This window comes from Seriola aureovittata, chromosome 8 (assembly GCF_021018895.1).
Source record: "Seriola aureovittata isolate HTS-2021-v1 ecotype China chromosome 8, ASM2101889v1, whole genome shotgun sequence".
Lineage (NCBI taxonomy): Eukaryota > Metazoa > Chordata > Actinopteri > Carangiformes > Carangidae > Seriola > Seriola aureovittata.
Genome location: NC_079371.1, coordinates 16692706 through 16708992, shown reverse-complemented (window position 1 = coordinate 16708992; position 16287 = coordinate 16692706). Strand labels below are relative to the sequence as shown.

Here is a 16287-nt window from a genome sequence, read left to right as displayed (position 1 = left end):
TCTTCCTGAGCTGAGGAATATAGTAGACACTGTAATTCACACCCCGTCTGAGCTAAACCAGGGATTTCATCAACAGGGGAAACACCAGGCTCCTCTATTGCCCCCAATTACTGGGGCCTGGAAGCAGAGTCAACAGCCACAGTTTTATACAATCACATCGTCTGGGAGGAAATCAGCCCCTTTTTGTTTCTGCTTTGAGCTGCGCATTGCCGGCCGAAGCTTCAGCATTGCCACTTAAACTATCATATTCTGAGAGAGCGAGAGAGCAAAAATTACTCAAGCTCCTTGTGGAAAAGGATTTTATACAATTTTGCGCAGAAACGTTCTCCACATTATTCTTTTTCATGTAATACTTTGACTGAGATCAAACGGACACCTTAATCCTGAGAACACACAAGAGCTTGTGCTTGGTAGTTCATATCGTAGAGGGAAAGCCTATAGGTTCAATTTGTTGTGCGTCTGAGTGTGTGTGTGTGTGTGTGTGTGTGTGTGTGTGTGTTTCGTGCAGGCCATTCTGCTCTCTGCGAGCTCACTCGTATTGCCATTATACATCACAGCACAGCACCAGCGAGTGGTTGTGTCAAAAAGCCTGCCTTCCTCTCCACCATATCTCATAGTTACCTCCCCTAACCAAATTACCCCCCAACCCCCGTCTCACCCGCCCCCTTCTCCTGTAGACACTGAGAGATGAGCTTTACAAAGCAGCTGCCTCAAAAAGACAACAGCAATGTCCAGCAGCTTTTGAGGAGAACTGAAAGCAAACAAACGCACTCAAAGATCCTTGCTGTCATATTTCTGCTGAAATCAAAAGCCATCTAGAAAATGAATAGGCATTTATTCAATGAATATGAAAATCTCTGTAATTTTCATACAAACACTAGTCCATTTTACTACTGTTTTTTCACCAGTGCAACATGTATAGGCAGTTGGTCAAATCTTTCACATCGAGTGAAAATCCTCTGGCACACAGGAAAGCAGCAAGGGGAGGTTGTTTGAAATAAGTAGAAGAATGCAAAGAAAGAGCTGCCACTGCCGAGCAGGGAAAGAAAAGACCCCAACCACCGACAAACTAATTCTTCATTAACAAACAAATAAACAAACAATAACCTGAACTTGCTTTCAGAGAAAATCAGTAGAGCAGAATTTGCCGGAGCAGTATATTAAAGTTACACCTCCCTTTCTGGTAACTCATTTTTCCAACCCTATTTTTTGCATCCCAAGTGGTCAAATTGTAAATGTAGCATAAACCATGGTATAATTATAAGGCACTATTGAGAACATGATTTTACAATCTGTGTTTAATAGAGTCACACTGAGGTTTGACAGGCAGTGCCTTATAATCACTTCAGTAACTTTTAAATGAGTCTGAACTGGTACGAATTCTTTGCTATGCGGTGGGTCAAAATGGGAGCATCTAAGGCCTATTATGTGCCTGAGTGGTACATACTGTATGTACACAAAAAATTAACTTTTTTTTGTACAGAATGTACTTCTGTACCTCTATTTTGAAGCACAAATACTCATTACCATTTTTTCTGTGGGGGTGGAATGCATAAACACCACAACACTGATTGCTTAACATCGAAGATTTCATCAAAATAAAACAAACCAGGATGTCGGCTTTTCACCTTAATTCAAAAATGATTAATGCCAGTCTTGGTGCAGTTGTTTTAACTGTTAATGTTTGCCATTAAATAGCCAATCCTACACTATCTTTTTGTGCGTGTGTGTGTGTGTGTGTGTGTGTGTGTGTGTGTGTGAGATCTTCCTCTTCCTCATGCAGACCTTGAGAGTAACACGATAAACTGGGCTCGCTGGTCATATGAGCAGGTAGAGCAGTCAGTGTAAGGCAACAACAGCTTGTGGCTCAGCCGGGGCTTTGACCTCTATGCACTGTAGTTGGTGGGGTGGGGTGTGTGTGTGTATGTGTGATTTGGGGGGGGGGGGACAAAAGAGACATAAAGATGGATGGGCAGTGGAGGAGGGAGAAGCAGCAAGAAAAGAAGCACAGCAGACACAGCGTGCTTCATATCAACCTGATCTGAGCACCTTTCTCTCCCTCTGTCAGGGACACCTCTCCTCCCATCCACACACACTGACACACGGCACATATAGATAGAGGGTGGTAAGTTGAATTAATATTCTAATGGTGATTAAACCTGCAGTTTCAGAGACACATGCACCGTGTAAAAAAGAATAACTAGGACACTGGAGAAGGATCCAAACAAATCCTTTTTGTTAGTTTGTCCTTCTGCTGTCAGCCCCCTGCCCCAATGCAAAACTCATATGGGCCTCAGCGAAAGGATTCCCTTAGCTCATGATCAGCTGGAAGTATTCGGTCACCTTCATCTGCAGGAATTATTAGACCACTTTGCTTTCTAACTCGACCAGTTTGGCTGGAAACCCATGGAGGGGACAAGCCTGGAGTAACACTACTACAACGAGGACGGTGTGAGTAATACAGAGTTCCATAAAACTTTTGAGGACCATAGGTTTGAGTCATATTATGACACTATGAAACATTAATTCAACAAGTCACTGCAATAATAAGTGTGGAGAAAAACAAGCAGCTTGTAACAATGCATACTGAGAGAGGCCCTTACCAATTAATATCCACTCTTCAAAAATAGCTTGTAAAAATCAGTAATTCCAGACACATACCACAACGTGTATGAACATAGTGAATGGTCCCATTACATCTGACAACTGGCTCTGGGCTCACTTCACTGCTCCAGGAAAGCCCACAGTTAATTTGGCCCAAACACAACACACAACAGATATCAGTGATACTGGGAAGAACGTACTTGGCCTTAAACAGGCTATACACAGAGGAAGGCTGCCTGCCATTGTGACTGACCCAAAACTGAGAAATTCCTTGACCAGACAGAAGCTTCATTTAGCATTTATAGTGGCTGTGGAAACAGGCCAACACAGCTACAGAAGTGCTAAGTGGGAGGTCATCCTGCTCTCAGCAGACATGTGTGTGCTGCAAACACTGCCAAAATATTAGGAAAACATACATACATATCTCCCCGCTCGTATGCAACTCCAATCACTGCTTGAGTAAACACAGCGTGTCACACCAGCTGCAGGTCCTCTGAGATCATCGGACTATGTATTGATCAAATCTTCTTTAAGGGATTCATAATTCAACAGATGTTATTCTTTATTTATCGGATTGTCGTGTTTTGCTGTGGCCACAAATACTCTGGTACTTCATGCTCAGTTGAACTGAAGAAAAAAGGTTACACAGGAAAACCTGCACACACACCTTTATACAGACCTAGATACTCCCACACACACACCACGCAAATAGACAGTTTGAGAGGAATGGCACCAAAGCCAGTCGCGGAATCCCCCCCCCCGGTGATAGAAATAAAGAGATAGGATGGGAAAGAGACGGAGGTGGATGGCAGCTTCATGCTGTCACACACCAGCAAAAAGGACAGAGAGGAGGGCCCTGTCACATCGCATCAGAGTCAGCTGCAGCCACACCCGCCCTGCAAGCATACACCCTGCTGCTGGGAGAGGAGAGGAGAGGAGAGGAGAGGAGAGGAGAGGAGAGGAGAGGAGAGGACAACTAGAGCATAAAGCAAGGGGAAAAAAGAACATCCCCTCCTGTTCTATTCCTCCATTAGTCTCTCCTCTCCAGTGTGCCTCATTTCAATTGTATCTCATTCCTCATCTAGTCTGCCTCACATGCAGCAGCCTCCCTCCACCCTCACCATCTTGCCAGTCTCCCTGATTTAGCCACAATGAGCACTTGTGTGGTGGATCTCAGCCTTGGGACAGAGCTACTAGACACAGTTTGGGTGGCGGTGGTTGTGTGTGTAGGGGTGGGTGGCAGCGGGGAGACGGCACAGAAAGGGAGAAAAGGGATTAGAAATGAACTGTAGAGATAGAGCACAACCTGACAATAAGTCCCTTCTCCCCAATGTGTCTGTGTTTGAGTGTCAGTGTGTGTGTAAAAGAGAGAGGCAAAGGATTAGCTTGTGAGAAAAAAAGTCATTTCCCTTTGTGTTCCAAGTGATGCTGTCAATCATGGCAAGAGTAAGAGAGGATGTGTATCTATGTGTGTGGGGACAGCAGCTATAAGGATGCACAGTTTTGGCTTTGGCCATAAACAATAACCAATAATAGACAAAATCTGACAGCATAGTGATTTTATCGTTTATCTTTTGCTCCTTCTCTCCTATTTACACGTACATACACTGAGGCACACAAATGACAACACACACCCCTGACATCAACTGAGATATCTCAGAGTAAGATAACTACACAGCACTTACACAAATGCACAAACATACACAGTGCAGTAGGAAAGAGCTTACTATGAACACGACTCTTTATTGATCCCTGCTGAGCTGTTCTTTCCTCTTTCTAGCAAGGTAGCACCAGCTTGGACCTGGTAAGAGCCTTTGCTCAAGGACACTACAGCAGAGCAGAAGCGACATGAGGGTTTGAATCTAACAGAAGAAATTCAGAAACTTCAATATACTGTTGGTAAATTGTTGCTAAGTCGTTGCTTGACAATGTGCTAATAACCCAATCCCGACACAGAAATGAAGCTGTTTCTAACCAATCGTATGACAGTCATTTAGAAACAGACAGCTCCCTCCCCAAAACAGGCAGTTTAACTATGCAGTTCATGAGCAGTCTCAAACAGGGCTAGGCTAATGTTACTTAAAGGGCTGAGATGAAACAGATACAAAGATGGGAAATACCACAAAATAAGTCAATCACATGAAGCATTACTATCTAATAATGCACACAGAATGCAGGCACCTGTGCTTTAACCAGTAATTAGACCTATCCCCCACAACAAGCAGCGAGCCCTGCATTACTATGTGTTAGCCCGCCTGACAAATGCAGTTAGAATGGTGCGGCTGGGTATCATCATAAATTAGGGATTTTCAGTGATGCATGTAACTGACCTAAGGTATAAGATGTAAATATTTCACACTATGGGATTTAAAAGGATTTAAACTAACAGGATTGGAGGTTTTGGTTTATTTATGTATAATTTTTCTTAATTTAAATAGATTTTCTCATTACAGATTAGATTTTGCAACATCGCAGAGCCATAACTTCTAACTATATTTCCCGGCTGTTGTGTGTATTGATAAGGTGCTGGGCCCTGTCGCTCATACACAGGATACTTCCGGCACACCTTAGAAGCCCAACTACACAGTAACTCAATCTCTCACAGAGCCTTACATGGACAAGGTCATCTCAAAGTCTCCATTACATCTTGGCAAACAGATTATATAATTGTAAAGCAGTATCCAAAGCTTTCCTTGTACACACTGGCAGATGATCAGTCACAGTGATCAAAGCGCTAGATGTGTTTCTTTGTTTCTGCTGCTTCACTCCAGCCCCCACAGAGTCAGTTATTAGAATACAATATATTATTATATAATATATTACATATGCTGGTACACTAACAATTCCCGAGGTCCTCGTGCACTGGCAAAAACCCCCAAACATAATACACTGGGAGAGAAAAAGTGATTATTTCTCTATTGCAGAAAACAAAAACAGGCAGCCTTAGTAAGATGAGGAGGGTGTGAGTTTCTGTTATGAGGTGCGATTCTTCCCGCTTAGCTCCCTGCTGCACTGAGCACTAAGCAAAATGATTTTCAACCATAGACACTGCATGCAGACAGACAGACTCTGCTCCATTAAGGAACATGTAAACAGAAAATACAAACGAGACAGCTAAACAATTCAACCCAAAGGAAGAACAAATACAACTAATTAGGGCAAAATGCACACATATTCAAGTATGCACTCATGCAGTGAAAAGGACTAGCAGAGGAGTGTCCCCGCTTCTAGAGGCAGGAAAGTGACTTTGGCTTAGACGAACATAAAATAAAAAGCAAATTCTTCAAGCTAATCAAGAAAAGTTTGAGCACTGAGCAGGTGGTGGCGGTTATGATGTTGCTGTTGTTCAGGTTTGGGCACATTAAGATTCCACCGCGCAACCCCCCCCCACCGTTTGTGTTACTCTTCATTTTCCACCTAACCTCCCTCCTTCCTGTCTCTCCCTCTCTCTCATGTTGTGTTTTGTTTGTGAGGATTATGTGGAGAAAACTTCCAGACGAGTGGAAGCTTTAAGACTACAGAGCCACCTGTGTGATGACTGGGAGGTAAAACAGCGTGGCCACGGGAGGCATGGGCCAGGTTAGCCATGGGCAGGCAGGCAGAGGGCTTGTTAAGGCACTGGAACACGGGGAAGATGTCTCATCCTGTTTCAAAGATCCTCCACAGAGGCTGCTGAGGCCTGTTAGCTAGAGAACTGCTGATGTGGCTAGCATTGATCAGTTCACTGCATGGCCCTGCGGCCTGTGGGACTGGCTGGCTGGCTGACTGACTGACTGACAGACTGACTGACTGACTGACAGGCGCACTGGTGGTGGCTGTCTGGCAGGCAAGAAAAAAAGCCTGGTCTATTTTATTACTTATTTTATTGCCATCGAGTCTACAGAATAATGTTGTTTTCCATTTAGTAGTCACTGCCCTTATGGCCAATCTAGACTTCATAGATTTCGTTATATTTTTACCCCATGTAACATCACAGTTGCTCTCCTCATTGTGATCTCTTATTCTTTAAAATGACACAATGGGCTAGATTTTTCATCTTGACCTGAAATGTGTTTTGTCCATTCATCTTTTTGCTCCCCATTGTCCATATGGCATTCACAGAGGAACAGCCACAACATGTTTGCATTAAAGTGCAGATCACTGCGCATGGAAAACATGCTACACATAAACAAACTCAACATACATATGGTCTACCTTTCCTATATTCATGCATTACCAGTCTGCACCTCTCAGAGGACATCACTTTCCTTCCTGGAGAATCTGCACTCACCTAAACATTGGGATGAAGGTAGAGTCATTTTCATCATGTGCGCTTTTGACTGGCCCAATTCTAGAATCTACATGTCAATGACATCACAGAACCCATGACACCCACATTTCATTATGACATCACAAGTACAATGCGTTCTTCCATCCCTGCTGTGCTTCAGCTGATTTTAGTATCAAATCAAAATAATCTGCTGTAATCATGACATCACAGAGGTGTTTCCCTATAATCAATGGGGTTCCACTGCTTTTTTTCTCTCACGTAAATCCAGTTATTTCAGCCACTCAAACAAACCGTGTGCTCTGAGCCAGCACTCTGTGAATGACAGAGAGCAAGAGGAAAGAGAGGCAAGGGAGCTGGTTAAGTGCACTGAGTGAGCGGCAGTAATCACAGCTCTGGTAAAAGCACTCTTTTGCTCTGTGCAGTGTTCCTCAGAATGGGTCTGCTCTCTGTCTGACTCTCTCTCTTTCTCTCTCTCTCTCCCTCCTGCTCTTCCTCTATTTCTCTCTCTGTCTGATAATATCTCTAGATTGAATAATTGTGTGTTTGAGTGGAGCTACAGTGCAGGGTGGAACCTGCAATCAGATACTGAGAACACGTTTCTCCCTCTCTCGCCCGCCTGTCTCTCCATTCATGCCTCAGCAGTCTGGCCTCTCCACACACGGCCCTCCCTCCAGTCCTGCAGTTCCTGCAGGCGCTCCTCCACCATCACCCCTCCACAGCCTACTCTATACAGCCAGCGAGGGCTGGGGTCAATAACAGCTGTGCGCCGTGCTGTAATTGATGTCATCATTTCAATTTGAGCTGATTACAGTTGAGAGCTGCTTATCGTGTGACCTGGGGTGGAATAACACACTGTAGGGCCCAGTGATCTGCCACGCCTGACCAAGCTTAACTGCCAGGCTGGCTGGATGGATGGATGGGTTGGCTCAGCCCAGGGCTGCCTCCTCTATTGACTCCTAATGTCGAGGTAATGACTGAGCATATTCTAGGGGCATGGCTGGCGCAAGTGTCCGTGTCGCTGGCATTTAGCATAGTACTGGGGCTATTATTGTGATTGGCCTGTCCCTCTGTCAACACACTCGCACATGATTAAGCTTTCAGCTGTGTGTGTTTGTGTGTGTGTGTGTGTGTGTGTTTAAAGGTTTTGTCATGATAAGTAACTTTACAATCTTTCTAATTTTAGTCCTATTACAATCACAACATCATTATATATTCAATTATTATTGAATATATGGTACTGAAGATCATCTTTACAGTATTTACAAAGAAGGTGCCATCTCCAAGCTCCTACCCACAGAAAATAAATAAATAAAACACCTGTCAATGATTTAGCATTTCTCTTTGCTGTTGATGTCCGAGTCTTTTCAATGAAAGCACCAAAATAACACAGCCGCCTTCAAGCATTCCCGCGGTGCACTAATAACACACATGAACAGACTGAAGCACACATCCATACATAAATATGGTGTATGGGAATATACAAAGGGCAACACCTGTTCAGCATCGGGATAATTATCTGCCGACAAAAAATAAAGCCCATACTATACAAACAAATAGTAAGCATAAAATATCTCCTGGTTAGTAATATGTAGATCTAGCTCCTTAGCTCTAAACTATTTTCTGCATAGACAGCGGGCAATACCCTCAACCCTCAACACCACTTGTCTGATCAACGCTTGGGAGCAGAGCTGCTGCTAAAAACAGACAAAGACTGCTCACTAAAGGAACACTGTCTCTTGCTGTCTCTTTCTTTTTTTGCCGGAGCTCTGAATCTGTGGGTGTTGGGGAGCAAAAAGCTGTCTGCCACATTCTTTTTCTTTCTCTTTCTCTGTCATTTTCCTGACTCTTTTAATACCATCATTAGGAGAGCTCTCCTGCTTGCTGCTACCGCTGCTGGCCAAGAAACACGAGACAGAGAGAGCGAGAGAAAAGAGCAAGAGAAGCGAGGGGTGGAGACAATAAGAGAAATGTGTGCACAGGTTTTTGTCATGCAGTGAGGTAAAGATGGTTCAGGGGAACTTTGCTGTTGGAGCATCTGACTGGCCATACTGTACTGTGTTCAGTGTGTTTGTGGCATGTATGTGTAAAGGTGTACGATGTACATCACAGCTGTGGGAACATGTGTCTTGCCATCCAGGTGTGCATCCACCTGGATTTTGGGAGTAAACCCCAAGATGACAGGTAACACACTTCCTCTGTTACAAACTGTGAGACATGAAGATCACTTCTCACCCAGCTGGATCTCATTTCTGGCCTGCGTGCACAGCTATCAGCTCCACAGACCTGTGTGGCTCTCTGTTCTCACGGTAACCTGAAGCTGCCCTACCATTTGTCAGAACCCACTGATTATCTCAGGTGCTGTGGCCCATCTGGAAGACTGGAATTCTAGAGATAGACATTTGGACGTGCAGTACTTCAGCAAGAGGATGTATGTATGTGTGTGCGTGGGCGTGTGTCAGCTGACTACAACATATGTTCGTCTCTCATTCTACAACACTATGGCTATTATCTTAATTATAATTCTTTCTGTTTCAGAAGTTAAATATTTCCTGGTAGACGATGACTATCTTTAAGGATATTTAAGACTTTTACTAACTTAAAAAAACCTTTACTTCATTACCTATATTGAATCTATATTCAAGATTCTTCTCTTTCTTTCCCAGAGTCTCTTTTTAAACTTTTGCTGGGTCACATTGGTGCATGCTGAGCATTCAAAGTTTAGAACTGGTCATATATAATACTAATCGCTCTCAACAGAATCTCGATTTCCCTCTGTGCTTTTGGCCACTTAAAAGATAAGACCACTTCACCGTCATGAAGTTCATTCAAATCATGAGGGAGGAGTTTAACAGTGAGCATCGAGAACCTACTCTAGTAAACAAAGTTCATGAACAGTAAAAGTACCACCTTTCAAAAGCAATACCTAAAAAAAAACTAAATAGGCCAATGGCACTGATTTTTATGATCAAAATGGATAAACTTCCAAAGTAAAAATGTATGCATGTCTGGCTGAGAGTTTGACAGTGTTGCTCTCAGACAGTGTGAGCACACTGTGCTCAGTGTAACAATCCTCACTTAACTACTTCAGTATCTCACAATGATAAAATTATTCATCATGGAGAAATGAAACAGCAGTAATTTTGTAACTCTTGTTCTATTTCCATCCGGTTCCATCAATATGTCTCTCTGTCCCTTCTGAAAAGAGGAAAAGCAGGAGCTCTGCTGATGCTCAAAATTCTGCAGAAGATTTCAAATAGCCACACTGACATGAATGTGCCTGATATCACTCCCAAATGTTCACAAAATCAGGCTAAAGCAGCAAAAAGCCTCCACATCTCTGAAAAAAAATTGTAAGTGAGGGTGAAGGGAAGACCACAAGGGAGGTCAGAGATTCAGACAAACACACACACACACACACACACCTGCATGTTTGCATTCACATGGCATCAAAGTTCAGGAACTGACATCCAGGTATTTACCAGCATTTCTAACCAAAACCAACTCCCTTTGGCAAAAGAAAAGAAACTGAAGGATCCCAGCACTATTAAGCAATTAATAACATAAATAAATTTGAATATGAAACGTGGAAGAACAAATTTAATAACCACGAGAAAACATTCAGCCCCAATGCATATGCAGAATTAAATATTCACAGACGCACACATATGAACACTCTACACACCACATGAAGTGGAAACCTCCTAAGCTTATGAGTTTTTATTTTGTTTGATTCATGCAGTCCCCCATTCTGCACTCTGCACGCACAAACACACACAAACAGAGTCTCAGCTGCAGTTTAATTTATTTTGCCCTGTGCCCATGTAGGACTAAAATGCGCGCACACACACACACACACATACACGCACACACACACACACACACACACACACACACACACAACACACACACACACACACACACACACACACACACTCCCCAGTTCTTACACTGTACAGTGTACTGCCTCCTCTCAACCATCCAGAGAACTAACCAGCTGATCACAGCTTCTGTGCACAAAAATCCAATTCCCTCCAAAGGTAATTTGTCCATTCAAAGATTTTTCTTTTCCCCTCTGCTCTCTCTTCCCCTCTTATTTATTCTGGTCATTTGTTACTTCTTGAAATCTATAACCTTTGCCCTCTTCATTTTTCTTCCTCTGCGTCTTTAATATTATTTTTTCGTAGTTTGGTTTGAACCCTATCTGCCCCTTTCTTGGCTCTCTCCCTTCTTCCCCTCATCACACACCCTGGATCACAGCCAGCCAGATGTTCTTGGCTGTAAATGGCAACACAGGGCAGAGAAGGCTCTAACCAGGTGTCTGGGTCACTGAGGAAGTGGGCACAGCAGGGCACAGCGGGGCAGAGCTGGGCTTCGTGGATCTGTTAGGTTTAAAAAGGCGCAGCTATGGTCAGAGCTAAGCAGCGCCTGACAGAGTTTGGCTGTTTTTCTTGGCATGCATGAGGAGGTTGTAAGAATTGATTAGCAATGACATGAGTTGTTCAAGGGCAGAGAGAAACAAATTAAATATAAGTGGACAGCACTAATGTGATCAGTGTTGTGCAAGTTCACACTTCACAAGAGCTAGCTCAAAGTTCAGTTCACACAGATTAAAATGAACTAGTTCACATTCATAGTTCACAGTTCACTTTCCCAAAAGATGAACTCGTTCACGCTCATTTCTTCCATTTAAAAAGAAAAAAAAAGAGCTGCTCTGACCTCCAATTCCAGCCCAAAATCACTGCCACTTCCCAAACTAAACTAATTTCTGTATATAATACTATAGAATCACAGAGAGCGTTGTTTTATTTAAACAGTTAGAACCTGTGGTCTGCACTGGTCCCTGATCCCCTGCGCCAGCCCACCTTCCATGCGCTGTCGGAGTACTTTGAGTTTCCAACACAAGCCATGCCAGACACATGCTCTGTGCTGTAAAACCTCTGCCACCATAAAAGTTCTTTGTTGTCTGATGTTTTTTGCCAATTGGCAAACAGTTCTTTGGGGTATTTTACAGCCAGCTTCTTTTTCACTTAAAGGTGGCCAGTAGAGTTTACTTGTAAAACTGTTTACATTCAGTTTTTTGCAAAGCTAATGTTTTAAATATATTTTTAAATGTTCATTGTTTACATCCAGGTTTCCTAGCTTCCTCTTGCTTGCTTGCCACATTTCCACATTTACCATCACCGACTGTCAACCAGTGGAATAGCATAAAACTGACAGGAATGTGCACTGTGTAACCTGCTTGCTTGTGTGTGCATATCTGACCTGGTTTGCATGCATGATACAAACAAAACAGGGACCCACTTGTAAAACACTGCTAGATAGCACTACTAGTGGTCAAAAACTGCATTAGGTAAATTTAAGAATGCATTAGATAGATAACAGATAACAAGGACACTGGGAAATTCAGGATTTCCTCAGGGCCAATATGCACAGGAGATTTGATTATAGCGAACAAGGCATGACACAGGCATGTGACAGCCTTGAAAATACATGAACTTATCCTATACAATCCTGGCATGCCTGGCAGTGCAGTCAGCCACTCAACAAACAAGTGACCAATGCTGACTGGTGAACTGTTATCAGTAACCAACTACACTTTGACTATAATCTGCCCAAAAATTTGCCAATAGGCCCTGGAATGACAGTGTGGAGTGAGCAGTAGCAGTAGCAGCAGCAGTAGCAGTAGCAGCAGCAGCAGCAGCAGCAGCGAGTTGCTGCTGACTGGTGTCAGGCTAAGTGGGCATGTCAGGCCTGTGCTGTCCTGGCTCCCTGCCTGCTCTCTCAGCTGCTCGCTCAGTCCCCAGTGTCCTCAACCCTAAACGGATCCAGTTGCTGCTACTCAGCTCCAGTGGTGGGCTGATCTGGCTGACTAATGAACACTTTTCGTAATGAGGGGAACTCCTCCTCCCAGTCTTATCATTCCCTGTACACATCCTTTGCCCATTTTTACTCCTATTTACTTGCCTTTTTTTCCTCTGCCCTGAAGCTTATCTCTCACATTTGGCCCCTCCACATCTCCATCTTTCTACATCCTCTAATCTGAGCAGGTATTGTGCTCAGTCTTCACGCTGTCTACATCTCACTACTCTCCCTTGCCGACAGCCATTCACCAACTGTTTGCCATCTCTTTTCCTTTTTCTCAATTCATAGTAAGCTCTATTAAAAGCATTTACAATGCAGGCTCTTTGAGCAACTATTGTGCAACCAAAATATTTTACAGTGTCAGATTTAATTCCAGTGGTGTTGTAGAGTCTGCTATGCCTTCAGTGATTCTTTATCTGTGTGTAGAGAGCAGTACAAACCAGCTAAAGGCTATTCTGTAAGCATTGTGCTGAGGTGACATCATGAATACTGAGGTTATCTGTGAAACATCAGTTAATAATTGCTATGACCCTTTGTGAAAATTAAAAGGGGCAGAGGACAGAAGGAGGAAAACATGACCCAGGTATTTCTCATGGCAGGCCTGTTGTTGTGTGGTCAACCAGAAAGACTCACTGAGACACTCATGGGGTCAGGGGGAAAAATCTGTTGCTTCTGCTATTTGGTTGTATCTCAATATCGATTTCTAACATAGAGTTCCTCTACAAACTCACACACAGGTAACACAGGTTGTCCACTCACCAGGCCGTCACAGTTGCTGATAGCCACAGTGGCTCCTGGCGTGTCTGTGATGTCACCCACGTACAGGCATTCATCGTGCAGTGGCTCAGAGTGCCGAGTGCTGTCGCTGTCATCACGCCACTCCATCTTGGCTCCGGGGGCCACCAGCCTGGCATTGTGATGCAGGCGCAGGTGGAACTCCCGGCCGAAGACGGTGACGTTGTAGTAAAGTCTTTCCTGACGGGCCACAGGCTCTTGGCCATCCTCGACTCCTCTTGGTTCTTCCCACTCATCATTGCCTTCTCCTACCTCCCTCCTCCGGCGCCTACGGGACTGCCCTCCTGCCATGCGGACGGCCGAGACAGTGTGTGACAGGAAGCGGCCCTCTGCATCCACACTGATCGGCCTTACCAGTCCATACTCCCCCAGGACATGCTGCAGGGAGTCTGGGAAGAGAGCAGTTTGGGGGAGGGGGAAAGGGTAATGGGTGAGAACAGAGTGGAGAGATGAAGATGTGAAAATGTTGGAAAGGGTGAGAAGGAAGAACATTAAAGGTTGAAGATAAGAAACAGAAACCAAAGAATGTAGGGGAGGAGACATCATGGGAGCAACATGGGGGATAAACAGTGGAGAAAATGAGGAATCATGGGTAGAGGGTGAACAGGAAGATGGAAAAAAGAAGTGGGAGGAAAAATAAGGTATTAGAAAAATGTCAAACATGTCATGGAATTATTTATTCCTTATTCCAAGTTGAGTCACAGGGAGTACAACAATAAATAAAAGAAATAAAAGCAGTAACCTTTCACACGAACCGGCGCGTGCACAGACACACACACATACACACACACACACACACACACACACACAGCCCCACCCATGAACCCAGAGGCGACCCCAGTGCTTGGCAGTGCGCGTTTGGAAACGGCAGCCTCAGCAGTGCGCGCTGCGCTCCTGACACCTTCTGTGCCCTTCCACCGTCAACAGGAAAGCCAGAACAAGATCAAGGTGCTAATTGCGGCTTTCTCACGCTGTTTTCTCACTGTCAGGCTGCTCGATCCGAGTGAAATGATTTTTATAAACTCGACGGCGACTGAATTAAAAAAAAAAAACTGATCCGACAACTGAAATTGACATTCCTTTTTATAAAATGCGTTTAATTAGTATGATACACACTGGACTGTATTTTGCAGTCGTTTATCCTGTCATCACCATCAACAAAGCCATCATCATCATTATCAGTAATCACCATTATTTCAGGCTATCTTAACTACGAGCTAATTATCACACTGTGAGTACAACATGAACGTTTTGAATTGACTCCTAGAGACCACTTCATGTGTCTGACATTTTCTCGGATTAAATAACATTTCTCTTATTCACTTGACAGTGACAACACAGGTGCATTTTGGAGGCGACCTGAGAGATGCTCCCTGCGCGCGCGCACACACACACACACACGCACACACACACACACACACACACAGACTGAGCCAAGGCCACTTAATGTCATCGCAGAGACAGACACAGTTATGCCATCACATTGTATGTGGTCTTCAAGTGCACTTGGTATTATTTCCATATGGTTCTCCATCTATCATAATCTAATTTATAAAGTTTGCTGATTGACAAAACCAAGCACATGCTACTAATATTTCTTGGGCTCCCGTGTTGGAGGAATGATTTGATAATAGTGTGATCAATAAGCCGACATCCGACTCCAGCGTCCTGTGACAGATCGATAGATGCGACAGCGGCCGAATCAGATAATGTTAGGCTACTTCACTGCAAAATCCGACAGTAAACCAGTGCATTTGATGCCCCTTAACACCCCAGATAACACTATCCCCTGGATGGGAGAAAGCCACATCACAACACTGCTTGCACTGCTGAGGGACCTCCGGAAAGTCCCTGCGAGCACCACAGCAGGACATACAGAAGTTACAAATGCGTCCTATGTTGTTTGCAAGAACTGCAAAAGCATGGCAGAAATTACAGACAAGCAGGAGGAACCGGATAGTGCTTTGCCGCTACGCTGAGCTCCACTTCATGTGAGCGCACCAAGATCCCCGTGCAGCCCTGCTGATAAGAGATTAGCAGATGCGGAGAACAACATAAACACTGACCACGTTTAACTATACTGTACGTACCAACGCTACTGGCGATGTAAAGGCCGCTGGTGTGCAGCAGAAAGGCCGGTAGAATTATTAGGACAGTAAATCCAGGCGAGAGACCCATGGCAGCTCCGAACTGCGCAGGTGAGAGAGTGGGACTCCGGGCTCCAGTGTGGTGAAGTTCCCCGCCTGGCGCAACCAGCCACGCCACGACAGCAACAGCACAGCAGCCCGCAACTAGACTGCCAAGTGCACCGGGAGAGACGGAGCTCTCCTCCCCTCTCTCTCTGTCTCTCTCTCTCTCTCTCTCACTCTCTCTCTCTCCCACTCTCCCACTCACACACTCTCACTCAACTCTCCTCTCTTTCCTCTCTCTTTCTCTCAACTCCTCTCTCACATTGTGCGTGCTCCCCCACTCTTTGCCTTAGTGCTCTGACAACTCCCCGACTCCACACACACACACACACACACACACACACACACACACACACACACACACACACACACACACAGGGGACCGGGCGCCGACACACTCCCCGTGTGTCTCGGCTGTTTGAGATGAGGATGAGAGCGCTGTCCGTGCTGCGGGCTCACTGACTGACTGACTGACTGACTGACTGACAGGCCGCTGACAGCTCGCATCGACAAGAGATGCGGTGAAATGAACCAACAAGCTGCTTTATCACACCTCCAGTGTGTGGA

General features: G+C 44.6%; 1 protein-coding gene across 2 annotated transcripts in view; it reads right to left on the bottom strand.

Moving 5' to 3' along the window:
- LOC130173673 (A disintegrin and metalloproteinase with thrombospondin motifs 2-like) overlaps window positions 1-15980 on the bottom strand; it is a 108442-nt gene extending 92462 nt beyond the window's left edge. For both annotated transcript variants that reach the window (XM_056383118.1, XM_056383119.1), the window contains exons 1-2: window positions 15622-15980; window positions 13496-13920 (exon numbers count right to left, since the gene is read on the bottom strand). In XM_056383118.1, coding sequence (XP_056239093.1) covers window positions 13496-13920; window positions 15622-15709 — 513 coding nt within the window. In that variant the 5' untranslated portion in view covers window positions 15710-15980. The remainder of the gene's footprint in view (window positions 1-13495; window positions 13921-15621) is intronic.
- Between the last annotated feature and the right edge of the window lie 307 nt (window positions 15981-16287).